The 17,763-nt window shown below is 43.8% G+C and overlaps 1 protein-coding gene across 4 annotated transcripts in view; it reads left to right on the top strand.

Moving 5' to 3' along the window:
* Positions 1-17,763, top strand: part of DPP6 (dipeptidyl peptidase like 6) — a 1,147,427-nt gene that overhangs the window by 877,281 nt on the left and 252,383 nt on the right. For all 4 annotated transcript variants that reach the window (XM_050785804.1, XM_050785807.1, XM_050785803.1 and 1 more), the window contains exon 6: positions 13,556-13,608. In XM_050785804.1, coding sequence (XP_050641761.1) covers positions 13,556-13,608 — 53 coding nt within the window. The remainder of the gene's footprint in view (positions 1-13,555; positions 13,609-17,763) is intronic.

Raw genomic sequence — 17,763 nt, 5'->3', positions numbered from 1 at the left:
CAACAGGCCTCCGGCAGCCTCTGTCACTGCTCTTGTTGGCCCCCACACTGCCCCTTAGCCCACCTGAGCACAATGCACCTCAAAGTGTGCCCAACATGGCAACCCTAAGCCCTCCATTCATGGCTCAGCTGCTGGAGGAGCCCTAGAACTGCCCTTCGCTGTCTCCTTCCAGGCTGGAGGAGTCCTGGCAGGGACTTTGTTCTGAGCACCAAAAGCTTGTCATCAAAGTAGACTGCATTGTCCTCCTTTTCCTATATATTTATTGTGAAACTGATGTTGTGACCTCCTCCACATCCTATCAGAAGAAAAATGAACAAAGTGAGTGGGGCAGAGACCCTGGAAGGGGGCTTTTGAGAAGCTGAACTCATCAGATTTTGAATATGTATCGACTCTCGGTTCACTCATTCCTGGCCAATATGTGCAGCAAGACATGTCCATACATAGCTATGAGAACAAATGTAATAAGTAAATAAGAACAGTACACAGTATTGCTGTAGAGGCAGAGAGAAGACGAAAAGAATTTCTGGTATCAGCAAATGCTTTACAGAGGAGGAGCATTCAAGCTAGATCTTAAAGGATGGGTTGATTTAGACAGACACAGAAGGAAATGGAAAGACAAGAGCTCGACCTAAAGAAGCAGAGGGGAGATTAAGAGAACTGCCGAGTGGTGCCGTTTCTAGAAGGAACAGAGGGAGCTGGGCAGTACCTGCTAGAACATGAAAGTAGGTGGAGATCTAATCACCGGAGGGCTGGAATGTCACAGGAGAGATTGACTGGGACGTGAGAGGCAAAGGACACTTGCTGAAGTTGATGCGAAGGTAGAAGGCAGTGATATCTAAGAATACGTTGGGGAAATGGGCAACACATTAGAAGGCTCCTGAGACAACAGGGGCCTGTACCGAGTTCTTTTCAGAGGGGATCAAAGGAAGGGAAAGAGAAAGATTTGGTGCCAGAGGGACCCGCCTGGTGGATGATCGACTGCGGGGACAGGAGAGAAACAATCCAAAGCTTGCTCCTCCAGGAATGACGCTCAGCCGGCTCCTGCTTTCCACATAAACAGGAAGGACAGGGCAAAGATTGGAAGGACAGACCCCTCAGCCTTCCACACGTGCACGTGGGGCAGAATGTCCATATCCAAGTGGACATGATAAGCAGGTGATGAAAAGTTAAGGGTGTAAACTTTAGGCTTGAAAGTCAGCAAAGTGAGGCTGACTTGCCAAAAATAAACTAAGCAGCTATGTGGCATCATGCAGATACACACACAAACACGTTTTTTTTTAAGATAGAAGGAGAAAGAGGAGGAGAGGAAAGAAGCGGAAAGAAAGGTGCTGACTTGACTGGACTTTTCACTGCTAGCCTTCGGTGAAGGACAGGTTTAGACACAGGCGGGCTATATGCAAGCATAGAGATATTTCTAGAGTGCCTTCTTATAAAGGAAGCACAGGTAGATGTTTGTCTTTGTATGGTTGTAATTAAGCACCAAATGATGTCCTCCATTCCCTTAGTGACCTAGGAAGAGAACCAGCTGTGCAGCACCATCTCTTTGTCTGTTTTTGGAAGTGAGCCCAATGCACTTGACCTTCAGTGCTATGAGGCACCAGGGGTGACAGGTGAAATACTGCAGAGAAGCCCCAAGCTGTGTGGGCAGGCTGTGTGCAAGGTGCACGGTACAGACAGACCCACCCTGCGCTTGTGGGGCAAGCCCCCTGTGCCTTTCCCCCCACCGCAGTGCCTCTTTCAGCTGCCCTCAGTCCTTCCCACAATTCATCCCATCTCCCAGCACCTGTTTTGGATTTGGAGCCATTATATGCAGGAGAGAAAAAGAAGACAGTAAATCGAGCAAGAAAAAGGAAAATGCTGTATTCTGAAGCAGAATTAGGAATGAGTCAGCAGAAGGGTCTGACAAAACAAAATACAAAGGCAGTGAAGTAGGAGGTCGGCTGTCAGGCTGGTGTGAAGCTCAGATACCTGTTTCTCAGTGGCTGCCAGTAGAAGACAGGGATATGACAAGCTTGGGAAGAAAGCAGGCACGCTCATGTGCATCCTTGAAAATTACTCAGGAGGAAATTCTCACGGGTTGCTTCCTGTGAATTTCCTCCTCGCGACGCTATGACTGATTTCATTTGTTTCCAGAAGATGAGCTTAAGACACATCGAAGCAGCTATTGGAATTGAAATGTCCAAGTGGAGACTGAAGGAAATATATATATATTTTAATTACTCAGCTATTTCTGGATGTCACAGATGTTTTTGAAACACATATTTGGAAACACAGTTGAAATCACAACTGAAATTTTTACTGTTCATCTCCTAAATGTAAGATGTTTATTTTATTGAGATGCATCCTCAGTTTTAATCATTTTGTTATACTTAGATGTTCTCCTCTTAACAACTCATTGCAAAAAGAAGGCATTCTATGTGAAGGGTACAGAGGATGTAAGAAACATTCTCTGTCAATGAGCTGAACAAATAGGGATTGATCACAAAAGAAGGAACTAAAGTATAATAGAGTTGGGTGTGCTATGGAAGCAGAAGTCGTTTGAGATACATACTTGAAGAAGCTACAGGTTCAAGAAGAACTCACCATTTCTACTCTCCTAAATGTAAGCTTTGTGAAAGACCAGTGACTACTATAAGTCAGTTTATTCCAGGAGGAGAGAAAGAGCTGAGATGTAAATACTGAATCCTAAGGATTTGTCCATTACTTTTGTATTTGGAATCTGACAACTGTATGTCTTCTATGTTTTCATCCTTGTATAAATGGTTGCAGTACATTCTGTAGAGCAGTGAAGGAAAGATGTGCAGCCAAGGGAAAGATGAAGAACCTTTAGTTTATATGGAGCTATTTCCTAATATTTGTTTTATATCATACAACTAAACATCTTTACTTTTTACTACATATTTCAAATTTTATCTAGTTATTGTCCATTAGACATTTTTTCCTTTTTTCTGAGACGGAGTCTCACTCTGTCACCAGGCTGGAGTGCAGTGGCGCGATCTCGGCTCACTGCAACCTCACCTCCCAGGTTCAAGCGATTTTCCTGCCTCAGCCTCCTGAGTAGCTGGAACTACAGGTGCCCACCACCACACCTGGCTAATTTATTTATTTATTTATTTATTTATTTATTTTTCTTTTTCTTTTGAGACAGAGTCTCGCTCTGTCACCCAGGCTGGAATGCAGTAGCGAGATCTCGGCTCACTGCAACCTCCACCTCTTGGGTTCACGCCATTCTCCTGCCTCAGCCTCCTGAGTAGCTGGGACTACAGGCGCCTGCCACCAGGTCTGGCTAATTTTTTTGTATTTTTAGTAGAGACGGGGTTTCACTGTGTTGGCCAGGCTGTTCTCAATCTCTCCACCTCATGATCCGCCTGCCTTGGCCTCCCAAAGTGCTGGGATTATAGACGTGAGCCACCACGCCCACTTTTTTTTCCTTTTAAGTCATTATAACAAGAGGTTTAACTCCATAAAAATGGTATAAAATAAATTGGCAAGGAGTGCAGAAATGTTTGCCAAATATGGTCATAGTACAGGGTGACTATGACCTGCTTGAGAGAAGAGGAGGGAAGACCCCTCTAGGGAGGACGGATTCATTCAGGAAGTTTTCCATCATCCTTCAACTTCTGCATCAGGACTTACAGTTCACTGGACCATCAGCCACAGGAGTGGGCCCAGACACCAGACAAGAAGTCAGAAGTTTTGGCAAGATGCCGGGTCTTTGGGTGAGTGCCCAGCGAGAGGCACAAATGCGACAGGAGTCTGACACCATGGAGGGATGTGACTTCTGCAGGATGTTGGGAAGGAGGGAGTGTGGGTTTTGCATGTGGGAGGGACTTAAATAAGTTTTGTCACAGCCAAATGTGACATACTAAGGCCTGAACTCACTTATTCATGGTTCAGGCAGCTGTAGCCAGCACCAAGAAGCAGTTACGTTCCCACCAAGAGCAGATAGCGGGGAGGCAGAGGTCAGCACATGCTTGCCTGGGAGCTGTGGGGTTTCTGAGCAGGAAGGAATGTTAGTGGTGGCTGGTTCCATCTCACCAATTCCTGCATTCCTGCATTCTCCTGAATGCACCAACAAAGGGCTTCCATCCTTCTATTAACAGGGGCTGTTGAGCGTTTGTACACAAGTGTTGAAGTATTTCAGACAGTTTCATTGGTCTGAACTCTATTTCCTTCTAATGTGTACTCGTCAGCCTTATTCTTTTCATGGGAGCAAAAGAGACCAGGCCTACTGACACTTACTCGTGAAGTTCTCTAAAACCTTAAAGACATGTATCCCTCTCCCCCGGGTCTTCTCTCGTCTGGGCAGAATACTTCCACTTGCTCCAGGCGTCTCTGAGGTAGCTTTGTTTCCAGACTCAGCCAACATGGTCATCTTCTCTGAAGTATTTTGGCTTATTGGTCTCATCGCTAGAAAAAAGTGACACCCTCAAATGGACCTATGACTTCAAATGTTAAGGGAGAAGGTTTTAGACAAGATAGGACAACATTTCTTCCCAGAAAGACCTTATGAGCTGGCTAGCTCTTGTCTCCGCCCACATTGTTAGAGATGAGCTCGTTTATTTTAACTATCCAAAGAAGGATCTGGGTGGAAAATGGGGAAAGTCTGCTTCTGCCTCCCTTGCCCTAAATGCCCGTCTGATAATTAGCCCTTCCACAGAGCGGGTCTCCGGGGCCTTCTTGGAAGCACAGCAGCTGCTACATCATGCAGGAGCATGAGAGGGGATGGAATTAATTACTAAAACCAGCCAAGACCACGATTAAGGAAGACGCCATGTAAATGTGGCAATTTGCGCAGTTATTTCTGAAAACTGAGGCATCTGTTTCCTGGTCTCACCTCTCCTCATGTCAGCTGAGAGGTGTGGTGGGGAATGGGGGCCTGTAATTCAGACTTAACTGTTAGATTGATCTTCTCGGACTCCTCAAGGTTATCAGAGTACAAAAGGAATATGTACAGGACATTGCCTTCATGAAGTGTCTGTCACAGTCCACAAAACCTCGGCTTGGATTTTGAAAGCAGATTGTTTTCTGTCTCCTGGGGGACTGTCTATTGTGTTAATTTCCAGATATGAGTATGACTGTGCCATCTAGCACCTAACAGGACTTCTTTTTTATCTGTTAATGGAACACTTCAAAATTGCGAGAAAATAAACCCTTTGAGTAAACACTTCATTTTCTCATTTTCCTCAGTTTTAGAGCCAAGAAATAGAATATTTTCCAGCTTCTTTTTGGTGCTTTTATTTTTTTCCTTCAGGTTTTAATTTTTTTTTCCCTACTCACCCCTGACATCTCATGCAGATAACTTTCCTTCTTTTTTTCTTCTTTTTTTTTTTTTTACCACCCAGTCTCTAAATCTCACTTTCTTTTCTTTGTCTTCTGTGTCTCATCTGCCTTTTCTCTGTGTTAACTTTTCCAGTATTTTCAGCCTTGCTTCTCATTATACTACTATATTGTGTTTCTTTAACTGTGTATACCAGCCATGGGGTTCTTGAGTCTAGCTTAAGAAAATCTGACTCTGGGCTCATCTATACCTGTTATTTTTCACTTCCTCTTTGAATGGAATTATAGGATTAAATAAGGAAAGGATTGTAGAGGGCCTCTGAAGCAATCGACTTGCAATGCATGCACCCATTCCAGAGGACCCCAGTGGTGCTTCGAGCCCCTGCTCGTATGCTATCCATACTGGGGTGCTCACCACCTCAGGGAGACCACCCATCCTCATACATGCTCTAAGTGGACTGCACTAATGCTGACCAGACACCCAGTCCAAAATCCTGGGTAACAATCTCAGTCACTGAAGGCAGCTGCAACTCTGCCATTCTTAATGGAATTCCTGTTTGCCAAGAGCCCCAAGGAGTAGAAAAGTCAGAGTTTCGTGGACTCTGCACAATGCTTGTAACTAGATCATGCAATTCTCAGAATTTAAACAAGAGTGTTTTTTAGTCCTTTCTTGTGGTTTGAATTTCCTCAAACCCTTACCCTATATTACACGAAGGAAACGGAGGAAGGAAACGGAGGCTCAGAGAAGTTAAGCAATTTGTGCAAGTTCACCCAGCAAGTGAATAACAGGCTCAGATGACCTCTGCGCCTTACTCTAAAACTGCCTAATAGTAGTAGCTGCAAAGCAGTAGCTGCGTCCTACTCCAGAGCCACTCCTAGCCGCCCTCTTCTCCTGGCCTCAGCCTGGTGCATTGTTAGGAAAGAAATACCTGAGGTGACGTGGAGGAGGGAGGGGAGCACAGGCAGGCTAGACAGGGGCAACTGTGGCTACTCCAGCATCCCAAACTAGGGCTGTGCTAGAGGGTGGAAAATTTAAGAGGCATGAATTTAAGTGGCATTCTCAAGTTCCAAAGTCAAGTGAAACTTGGTAATCATTTTTACATGGACGGTAAGGAAAGTAAGCAATGGGAATGGCTAATGCGAATTCCAATATTTTTCTATGGAAAAATCAGGTACACGGAAGGAAATAGAGAATTCTTTAGTAGACAAAGAATGTATTTCTTTAATGAGCTTTTTTTCATCGGTTTTTTTCATAGGTTTCATAGTGAGCTTTTTTTCATAGGTTTGTTGGCTGCTGCATAAATGTCTATGCAGCCATAAAAAAAAATGAGTTCATGTCCTTTGCAGGGACATGAATGAAGCTGGAAGCCATCATTCTCAGCAAACTAACACAAGAACAGAAAACCAAACACCACATGTTCTCACTCATATGTGGGAGTTGAGCAATGAGAACACATGGACACAGAGAGGGGAACATCACACACCGGGGCCTGTCGGGGGGTGGGAGGCAAGGGGAGGGAGAGCATTGGGACAAATCCCTAATGCATTCAGGGCTGAAAACCTAGATGACAGGCTGACAGGTGCAGCAAACCAGCATGGCACATGTGTACCTATGTAACAAACCTGCACGTTCTGCCCATGTGTCCCAGAACTTAAAGTCAAATTTAAAAATAAAATAATAAAAAATTTCACCTAAAAAAAGAATGTATTTTGTTTTCAAAATATTGAATTTAAAGTTTGGCATAAAAACATCCATGTAGAAAGGCCCAGCCCAAGCTAAAAATTTAGAACTCAGAGGATACATGAAGCATAAAGTCATAAATTCAGTAGGAAGCTGTGTCAGAAAGCAGAAATGATGGGGACCTGCCAGACCAAGGCTTCGACCAGTGAGGAAGGAGCGCCTGGGGTGGCAGGTTTGTGCCTGCCTTCCATTTGGGTCTGCAGCAGCAGGAGAGAAAGGTGAAGAGCCTGGATGGAGGAGCAGGAGAGGAGGGAGAGCAGGTCCTGGAATCAGGAAAGGAGAACAACTCCTGATGCCTTCATCATGTGCTGCAGGGTGGAAATCGGAAAGATGCCACATGTTTAGTAGATAAGGATTCGCTGGGAGAACTCAGTTTGAAGATGCTGGGAGTGTATAGCAGTGGGTTAAAAGTGAATAGAAAGTGAGCCAGTGAAGCAGCATAGACTTTGCTTGTGAAGGACCATGATAGTTACAAGAAGGAGGCTGGGTGCAGTAGCTCACGCCTGTAATCCAAGCATTTGGGAGGCCGAGGTGGGTGGATCACCTGAGGTCAGGAGTTCGAGACAAGCCTGACCAACATGGTGAAACCCCGTCTCTAGTAAAAATACAAAAAATAATGAAGCGGGCATGGTGGTGCCCACCTATAGTTCCAGCTACTTGGGAGGCTGAGGCAGGAAAATTGCTTGAGCATGGGAGACAGCGGTTGCAGTGAACCAAGATTGCACCACTGCACTCTAGTCTGGGCAACAGAACGAGACTCCCTCTCAAGAAAAAAAGAAAAAAAAGGAAGGAGCAGTTCCAGGGGAATATGGCCAGAGGTTTCTTGTTTGTTTCTTTTTCAATGAGGGAGATTTGAGTTATATTTACAGACTTAGAAGAAGTAATAGGGGAGAATGAGTGGTTAGAAATGTAAGGCAAAGTGGAGAAGTTGTTAAAGTTCAACAACTTTAACAGGAGAGTATGAGCTTAGTCTTGGAAAGGAAGATGACAGTGTTCAAAACTTCAGCCGGATTCAATTTAAAGTTTAATTAAGCAGTGAACAATTCGCAAATCGGGCAGCCTCCTGAGCCACAGTAGGTTCTGAGACTACAGTGCAGCCCCGTGGTGGTAGAAGATTTATGGACACAAAAAGGAAAGTGATGTACAGAAAGCAGAAGCGAGGGACAGAAACAGCTGGGTTGGTTACAGCTCAATGTTCACCTTATCTGAACATGCTTCACACAATTGGCTACATTTGATTAACCAAAACTTGGTGATTGGCACAAGAGTACGCTATGATCTGTTTACACTCCACTGGTTATAATTCATGATGTGCAGAGAAACCTTTAGGCTGAACTTAAAGCATGTAAGGAGACAGCTTTAGGCTAAACATGACTCAACAGTGGCTTCTTTGTAGGAGAGGAAGGATGGAGGAGAGGCCTGACTTAGGGCACTTGACCTAGGGAGAAAGAGTAGAAGATGGATTTGAGACTTAGAAAGTAACTGATTAGAAATTGGGCACCATTTGATTGAACTGGAGTAGGGGAAGCAAGGGGTCAAAGAATGGAGGCAAGGAAAACTAAATTTTCAACTCAGGTTACTGAGTACATGATGGAACTACCAACTAAGATAGGGATTATCCAAGGGGAGCAAGGTTTGGGGGCTACTGAAGAGTTCATTCTGGAGCAGATTGAGGTTTTGGTGCCTCTGAGACATAGCATGCAGTCATCTGATATACTGGTCTGTAGCTGGACCTATGGGAGTTACTGATATTTAGTAATTTTGATTATGGTTTAAAACCTCAAGAATGGAAGATTTCCTAGGGGAGGAGGATGTAAAGGGAGTAGATGGGTGGCCAAAGACAAAACTCAGTGTGCATTATGGTACTGAGATAGAAAAGACCTTAGAAATCTAAAGTGTGGGTCCATCGGAGAGAAGGAGGGGAGAGGGTAGAAATTTCCTGAGTAGAGGGAAATTTTAGAGAGATAAGAAGCAGACCAAATATGAACTCACTCTGTGACAAGCCCTCAGCTTCTTTTTAAAAACTTACTGAATGCCAATGTCAACTATTTTGTGTGTGATATATTAGAAAAATAATTTGCTGAAACTGTTTTTCCATCTTGTGGTTAGTGTTTTGGGAAATAAGTTCTCGTATATTCATTTTCCAGGAGAAATATTAACGTCATGGTATAGGATGAGACTAAAGTAACTCATATTCATGAACTTCTAAACAATGGGACTCTTAGAAAAATAACTGAAAGCAGCCTTACTAATTTCCAATCTTTGTATTTTTTATGAACAGAAATATTTAGTCTATTTTATTTTTTATTTTATTTGTTTATTTATTTATTTATTTATTTGAGATGAAGTCTCGCTCTGTGGCCCAGGCTGGAGTGCAATGGCATGATCTCAGTTCACTGCAACCTCTGCCTCCCGGGTTCAAGTGATTCTTCCATCTCAGCCTCCCTAGTAGCTGTGATTACAGGCACCTGCCATCCTGCCTGGCTAATTTTTGTATTTTTGTAGAGATGGAGTTTCACCATGTTGGCTAGACTGGTCTTAAACTCCTGACCTCAGGTGACCTGCCCACCTCAGCCTCCCAAAGTGCTGGGATTACAGGCATGAGCCACCACTCCTGTCCTAGAGTCTATTATTTTAAAGAAAGAAACATAAATACAACATTAACCACAGAAAAAGAAAAAGACTTTATCTCTCTCTAAGGAACACATTCTTTCAGTGAGATGCAGCTTTCTTAGTGCCTTTCTAGATAAAACAAGACATTGTACAAACGAAAACTCTTCAATTCTCACCCTTTAAACAGTTGTTTGCTTTGTGCCTGCAGTTCTTTTGGCTTGTTTGAGGAAGATTTTGTGGAAGACAATGATACTTTACTGCTTCCTCTTGGAGCGGGAGAAAACTGTTTCTTTTCCTCCCACTTCCCCATTTTTTAAGGGTAGTGCTCGAGTCACACTTGCACTTCCATGCTGAAGCCTTCTATTTGCATCAGCAGTGCGTTCTGGAATCCCACTTCCACATTCCCGCACTTGGCAGACCCGGCTTCTCGGTTTTCTCTGTCTCTACTTCTTGACTTTATTCATTTTTGTTTCAGCCTTTCTTATTGGCAATTCCGTTTTCCAGATACTCTATTCTAGTCTCCATGCATACGTTTTGGTTTTGGTTTGGTTTGGTTTGGGGGTTTCTTGCCTAACAGTACAAACAATTAAAAACAGTTCTCTCCTCATCTTCCTCCCCCCCCCCCTCCCCCTCCCCCTCCCCCTCCCCCCCCCCTCCTCCTCCCCCTCCCCCTTCCCCTCCCCCTCCTCCTCCCCCTCCCCCTTCCCCCCCCCCTCCTCCCCCCCTCCTCCTCCCCCTTCTCCTCCCCCCCCTCCCTCCTCCTCTTCTCCTTCTCCATCCTCTCTTTCTCCTTCTTCTCCTTCTTCTTCTTCTTCTTCCTTCTCCTTCTTTCTTCTTGCCATGGCCTTGATAGGGTTATTTTAATTGCTCTCCTCCTTTCTCATGGGCACCACCTAAAAGATACCCACAGAGCTGAACTGCAGGGGTGTATAGTGGTATATCTAAAGATGAACGTAAAGATGTAACTCTAGGTGTTTCTTTTGGGGATGGCATAACCAGGGAATGAATTTAAATCACTGTTTCTAGATGGATTAAAGCAATGGGCCTTCAACCAAGAAAATGGCAGGTATTTTTACTTTGTGTGTTTATTCTATTTGTTGCTATCCTGAAATTTTCAGCTGACAACAGCCAACGTGGACTTCTGACTTGAGAATTACAAGATAGAAGCTTGGTTCAGGCAATTTCCAAGGGATCATTTAGAGAGAGAGACAGACCTCAGGTCAAATTCCACTTGACTTTAACTTAAATTCCTTAAGATTTTACTTTCCTACCTGTACAAATAGGATAATAAGATCTACCTCATAAAGACTAAATGAGTTCTTGCATGGTAAGGAGCTGTCAGTGTACCTAATATGTGGTACGTGCGCCATAAATACCCCCCACCGCCACCACCCACTTCAGCTCACCACTGTCACCATCTCTGGGACTTTGGACTCTTGACTGCAGTAATATCAAAGGCTTTTCTTCTGAGTGCTTTGGTCTGTGAGTGGTCCTCTCCCAGCCCCTCACCACCTCTGTCCTGATACTATTTTAACAAGGAATTTATCTGTTTGCTTTAGAAGTTGCTGGAAGTTTACAAAGAGGAAACCCAGTAGCTCAGAAGAAATGTATCTAAATCTGATTTTAAAAGTATCTGTTTTATCTGGATTTAAACTAGCTATATTACTTACCTGTTGCTATATAAGAAATTACCCCAAATTCAGTGACTTAAGACAGCCAACATTTATCATCTGACAGTCACTGTGGGTCAGGGACTCGAGACCATCTTAGCTGTGTGGCTCTGGCTCCGGGTCCCTCATGAGGCCGGCATCAAGGCATTAGCCAAGGCTGCAGTCATCCAAAGACTTGACCGGAGATGAGGAACCTATTTCCACATCCACTTACATAGCTGCTGGCAAGAAGCAGTCTAACAGGGATGAGTCTCAGACTCTTCACAGGGCTGCTTGAGTGTCCTCACAACATGGCAGCCATCTTCCTCAGAGCAAGTGGTATGAAAGACAGCAAAAAGGAAGCCATGATACCTCTTATAACCTGGCTGCAGAAGCTTAACACCATCACTGTTACTGTATTCTGTTCACTAAGTCAGCCAATACTAAAGGGTACAGAATTAGGTTCCATCTCTTCTCTTCTCTCTCCTCCTCTCCTCTTCTCTCTTTCTCTTTCCTTTATCTTCCTCTTCTCTTGCTGTGCCTCAGTTTCTTATCTGACCAAAGGTAACTTCTGTCCCCTAGGGATGCTATGAAAACAAAGTGAGATCAATCATATGAAAAGGCAGTTTTGGAAGGAGAGTTCAGAAATTCTGTATAACATACTATATACCATAACCATGGAAACCTGAGATCAGCTCTGTCTAGCTTCCTGCTCTTGCATCTGAGGAAACCATTCCAGCTCACGCAGGCATGGCTTAGTCACAGTGCCGTGTGGGTTCCTTTAATGTGTCCTCTCTGAGCACTGACCTGCTCAGACACAGGAGCCAGCACCAGGCCCTTTCTTCCTTCTCCTGGGCAAGCAGCACCACTCGTCTGACAGAAATAGCAAAAGAAGTTAAGTTCTGTGTTCCTTATTAGATTGCTATGGCAGCTCCATAAAGCTCTCCTACACAGTCCTGTCTCTTAGTGGCTGTTTCTTTACGACTAAAGTAGCACTTCCCCATCTGCCGCCCTCAAAGCTAGGGGCCCTGGGCCCCATATTTCTGGTTCAGGAGTCTCAAGATCTCTGAAAGCACCAGATTGTTGGGATTTAAGTGCTGTTGTTTATTTTTATATCTGGATCCTATTTCTCCAAATAACTCCAAGACCATTGTGATTTTCCAGAAGTTAATTCAGTGATCCAGGCTAGGTGGGGAATGGTGGTATTAGCAAATCCTACCTGTTTTCTTTGCAGGCTCATTTCCATCATTGGTGCCCCAAATGCATTTCCCTGTTCAAAGTACTCTACCTTGGATATGTCTGCCTTTGCCTCCACGTCCCTCACCTATTATCTTTAGAAAGGTGGTTTTAAATGTTGGCCACTGAACATTTAGCCACATAGGGCACCAGCTCTCAGAGGTTTCACAGGTAAAGGAGAAGGTTGGGGGAAATGAAATATGGTTCAGCACAACAGAGTAACCCACACATTCTGTATGTTCAACAAGGTCTTTACTCAGGAGGCTGGCGATGAAGGATGCTAACATTTCTCAAACTGCCATCTTCTCCCTTCTTTTGGGCAACCCTCGAATTCTATTCGTGGTTATCTATGGATTGTGGAGTCATTTCCCGGCTCGGGAGGTTAGGAAAGGCATGTGAGATTTGAGGGTCACAGGAGTTTGGAAGCACTGTTTTTCTGGTTTTCTGTTACCTCCATTTTAAAGCCGTGATACTTCCAACTGCCCTTTTTCAGTAAGCTCTTATTGACTACTCTCTCGAAACTAAAAGATGCATATCCAATTGTACAGAGGGTCAAAAGTGTGCCCAATTAAGCCTGCCTTGACTTCGATATTACAACTCACTGAAGACACACAGTGGAATTTCTGGTAGACCCTTTGCCATAACCCACAGGGAACTCTAGCTGTACATGGGTTTTACTGACCTGTTGGGTCTAGCTGACTGTGCCTGACGGTCTCCAATGACCAAGGTGTCCTCATTAGTTCTGTGCTATATTTAGTTAAGCCTGAAATCTGTGCCCCTAATTTAATCACACACCAGGTAGCCATGGAGATGACATCAAGCCTCTGGCTGCCCCATAAACCATTGCAAATGCTGAAACTAAAATAAACAAGATATGCAAATTGGCTTCCTATGTAAATAAAAGACTTTGCCTCCAGGTGTCGGGATTAACTGCTTTGGGTTCACTGATGTTTGTTCGGATTCACAGTGATTGAAAAATATCAGAGTCACAGCCTTTGTCTCAATGCCTGCTTTTTTTCCTTTTTGTCTGTTGCAGATATATCAACACTCCTATAGTGGATATTATGTCCTGAGCAAAATTCCTCATGGGTAAGAGTGTTCTTTCCTTTCTTTTAATTAGAAATCTGCAGGGCAAAGTGAAGGGTAGAACATGGACGAACTGCTTAACTCTTAGGGCGGGAAATGGCATTCCAGTTCTCATAGCCAAGGGTGCTGATATTGCGCACCTCTGGGACTCTCCCTAGATAATGACACTAAGGATGTCAGGGGGTCACTCGAGTCCACTCACTTCCCCATTAGTGAAGCCCCCTTCCTAGAGCAACTCTGCTCTCTTCCTGTGCTGGTTCCTGCGGTTGACCCTGGAGGTTTTGCAGAGCGGGACATTCCCCTCTGCTTTGTAATCACCTGCAGCCTCCTCTGAGGCATGGTGGGGTGGCCCTCGGCCTCCCACGAGTGTTCCTGGTTATACCCACGCTGGTACAATGGAAGCCCCCCTCAGCCCACCACGTGTCATCAGAAACAAATCCGGAACATATTTATGGGATTAAGGTAAACTACTCTGGTCAGAAATTCAGCAGTGCGTTGGGAATGGGGTGGGCAAGTCCATCTCAGCAAGTGGGGTTAGCGCTGTTCTACCCATCACTCCAAGGGAGTTTCAGGGGCGTGTGTGTTCTTATTTTACGGCCTTTTCTGAGCTTGGCTGTGCTCCCAGGAGCCGGGTTTCAGTGTCTGCTTTTGACGGGGCCGCCCAGCTCCGTGCTGTTTCATGATCTCAGATTGCACTTCTAACCTCAATTGGTCTCTCAATAATGTATTGTCCGGAGCAGGAGCGAGTTTAGTTTTCAGTGCTGGGCAGACGTCCCCCACGTGACCCTCGGATGCGTGATCAGCCTCACCTTTGGAACCCAGAGCAGGAAAGACACGGGTTAGAGTTTGGTGAAACCACGTGTTGAGTCAGACACAGATGAAAAACAGTTGCAGGATGGTGAAACCACGTGTTAAGTCAGACACAGCTGGAAAACAATTGCAGGACTAGGAAAGTCTGCAAAGGAGGCCTTTTTGTTGTTTTCATCTTTATTCTTCCTTTGTCTCCTCTTCCCTCGTCCTCACCTCCCCTATTCTTACTCTCGTCTCCTGGCCTTCCTCTTCCCCACCTCGAGTTTCTCTTTCCCGTCTTCTGTGGTTTCTATTGTCGTGCTTTGCAAAGGTGAGGTGCTCAGGAAAGGTTGATAAAGAAACTGAATTGTGCTGCAGGCAGTGTCGTGTAGGCTCCTGTGAATATCTAGGTTGAGGCATCCTCATTTCCCAAGCAAATTTTAACAGCAGGAGTGTCTAAAAAGCATTATTCCATAGGCAAGCATTAATCACAGCATGAGTGTTTATAGCTGCTGCTGTCTGTTTACGACACAGCTTAGAAGAGAGGCATGTCCTTGGAAAACAAACACGAATAAACTAATTTCATGTGGGCTTTAGACAAAGGGAAGACACATGTGGATCTTCAGCAAAATGTGACCGATAGTTTCTGTTAGATTGTTAGAAAAATGAAGCCCAAAGAAAGCAAAGATGGCCCACGTTGCAAAAATAAAGTATTCATACAAATTTTTCATTAAAAGTATGTTTTAAATAGAAACCCAAATATTCTTCAGTAAAGAGGAATTATCCTATTCTTTCACAAACTGACATACATCTTCAGAGGTCATGGCAGGCAGGACTATAATTATGCCTTGAGATTTATCTGCCCCTTCTGGGAACAATAGAATTTGTTGTAGATGATAGATATTTCATTCCATCTTATATCAATTTGTAAAACTCGAAACTCTAAAAGTGGTTGATGCCTAACATATGGTGTTAATATTTTACTGCATCAGTCAGAATTTGGAAGAAACAGATTCTAGGAACTTGGCACAGGGGTTTGCCAAACAAGCTGGCAAAGCTCAGGCCAAGGCTCAGCTTCTGCACTTAGATACCCGGAGGCTGGTGATGATCCCCCTTGTAGATGACCTTAACATGGAGGGAGCTGCTTCTGGTGTCTTTAATAGAATCAGAGCAAGAATAATCCCCCTCGTTTATTGGTTGGCTTTCATATACCTTTATCCCTGCTCAACAACCTGCGAGAAAAGCATTCTTATTTCCATTTTAAGTGAGAGCTCCAAGAGGTCATCACCTGCCCCTCACGTCCTAGCTAGTGTATGCTGCGGCTGGAGTCTCAGCATAAGTCAGGTTGACTCGAAATCCCATGCTAGTAAAAAAAAACCTCGTGGCTCACTCCTATAATCCCAGCACTTTGGGAGGCCGAGGAGGGCAGATCACTTGAGGTCAGGAGTTTGAGACCAGTCTGGCCAACATGGTGAAACCCCATCTCTACTAAAAATACAAAAATTAGCCAGGCATGGTGGTACACACTTCTAGTCCCAGCTATTTAGGAGGCTGAGGCAGGAGAGTTGCTTGAACCCGGGAGGCTAGAGGTTGCAGTGAGCCAAGATTGCACCGCTGCACTCCAGCTTGGGTGACAGAGCAAGACTCTGTCTAAAAAACAAAAAAGCAAAAACAAGCAAACAAAAAAACCCTTGAGATTCATTCAAATTTCACAATGCAGAGAACAAATGTGATAACTATAAAGATGAGATTTGTAGTGACATACGAGTTTCTCTTCTGAGGGTTCTTATAGGATTGAAAGATGTAGCAAGTGTATTTATTGGAAAACAACCTCTGGGGGTACCAAAGTCAGTGTCCCACCCTGTCACCATGTCACTGAACACAGCTCCTCTGAAGCGGCGTTGCTCAACCTCAATTCTTCCTCTTTGTCATAAGACCATTTATGAGAAATTAGCCAATTAATTCATGGCAAATATTGCCAGACTCTGATTTGTCTTAATGAGACAGTGACTCTCTGAGCGGTATCTCCTTGGGTCTGGAGCTTCGTGACCTCTCGGTCATCACTGTCACCGGTGTGCGTGCTCCACCAGGTGGCAGGAGAAGAACACAGCCCGGAGCTCTAAGTCTGAGGATCTAGGTGGGTTTTGGATAGGGAGGAAAGCACAATTGTCTTTTAAAAATAAAAAAGTCCCTACTAAAATATTTAAATGTACATTATTCATATACAAGAAAACTAAGAGATTTTCTTGATTTTGAAAACACAAATCTGTACCTTTTTTACTAATTCTCATCTTTCCTTTCCTCACTCCTCCCTCTAAATTAAAGCCAGAGGCTGTGCAATCTTCAGGATGGTTTTGTCATTTATAACTTGATTTTTTTTTTTTCTTAGCTTCAGGCTTTCCAACCAGCCAGAGAAAAAGGCCTAATTAACATTCTCATGCCCTCTGATTTCTAGTGTCCTTCCATTTTGCAAATGGCAGAAGAGTTTTAGGAGGGACTACCTTTCCCATCCCCCTTTCAGTCCCCTGTCCCCGCTGTTAGCTTCCCTCCTTCGATGGCTGTGACCTCTATAGCTCGGGCCAGGTAGAGCTCTTTCTGCATGGAAGGCAGGAGTTGCGATGAGACTCCCAAGGCAGCTGAATTTTTATATAATTAAAAATCCATGACCTAAGGGTAGGTTTGTTTGACTTTGACATACCAAGCTTCCAAAAGTTTTATTCTTAAATTGTATCCTAAAACGACATATGACTTTTACACAAATCTATATTTTAGCAGAACCAAAGCTAGTTATTTTTAACATAAAGTGTTTCACTAAAAGTTTTTATATCAGAATTGTAATAAAATAAAGCAATCTTCCATGGTGGAGGCAAGGGTCTGTTAGGTGTTTCCAGTAAATATTTTTGTAGACTTGGCTACTGCATGACATTTTCCTGGCATGACTTTTTTTTCTAGAATTAGTTTTGCCTTTATATTTTCTTAGGGTCTAAAGCCAAAGGCAAAATTATCTATATTTATGTCTATTATCTATCTACTTAGCTCTATACGCACACATATACATAATACACACTTTTAATAGTAGTGATACCATATTTCTAAAATGTAGTCTCATATCCATTAGGATTGTTCTGAGAGACATATGGACTCTTTTTCTATAACCAAAATCAATTTGAAGAAAAATCGGTCATATTGCTTTATTGTGTAACGTTGGCCTTTAGGGGTCTGGCAAACTCAGAGCCATAATAGAATAGAAACTACTGGATGTTCAAAGGCATTTTTTTTTCATGACTGGCCGTCTTCTGTGGATATTGCTGCTCTAACTTTGCTTACCTACTGGTAATTTTCAGGCACCAAACAAAATTGTGAAAAAAT

This window comes from Macaca thibetana, chromosome 3 (genome assembly GCF_024542745.1).
Source record: "Macaca thibetana thibetana isolate TM-01 chromosome 3, ASM2454274v1, whole genome shotgun sequence".
NCBI classification, from domain to species: Eukaryota; Metazoa; Chordata; class Mammalia; order Primates; family Cercopithecidae; genus Macaca; species Macaca thibetana.
The sequence above is the reverse complement of the archived record's forward strand: the minus strand, read 5'-3'. Positions and strand labels throughout refer to the sequence as shown.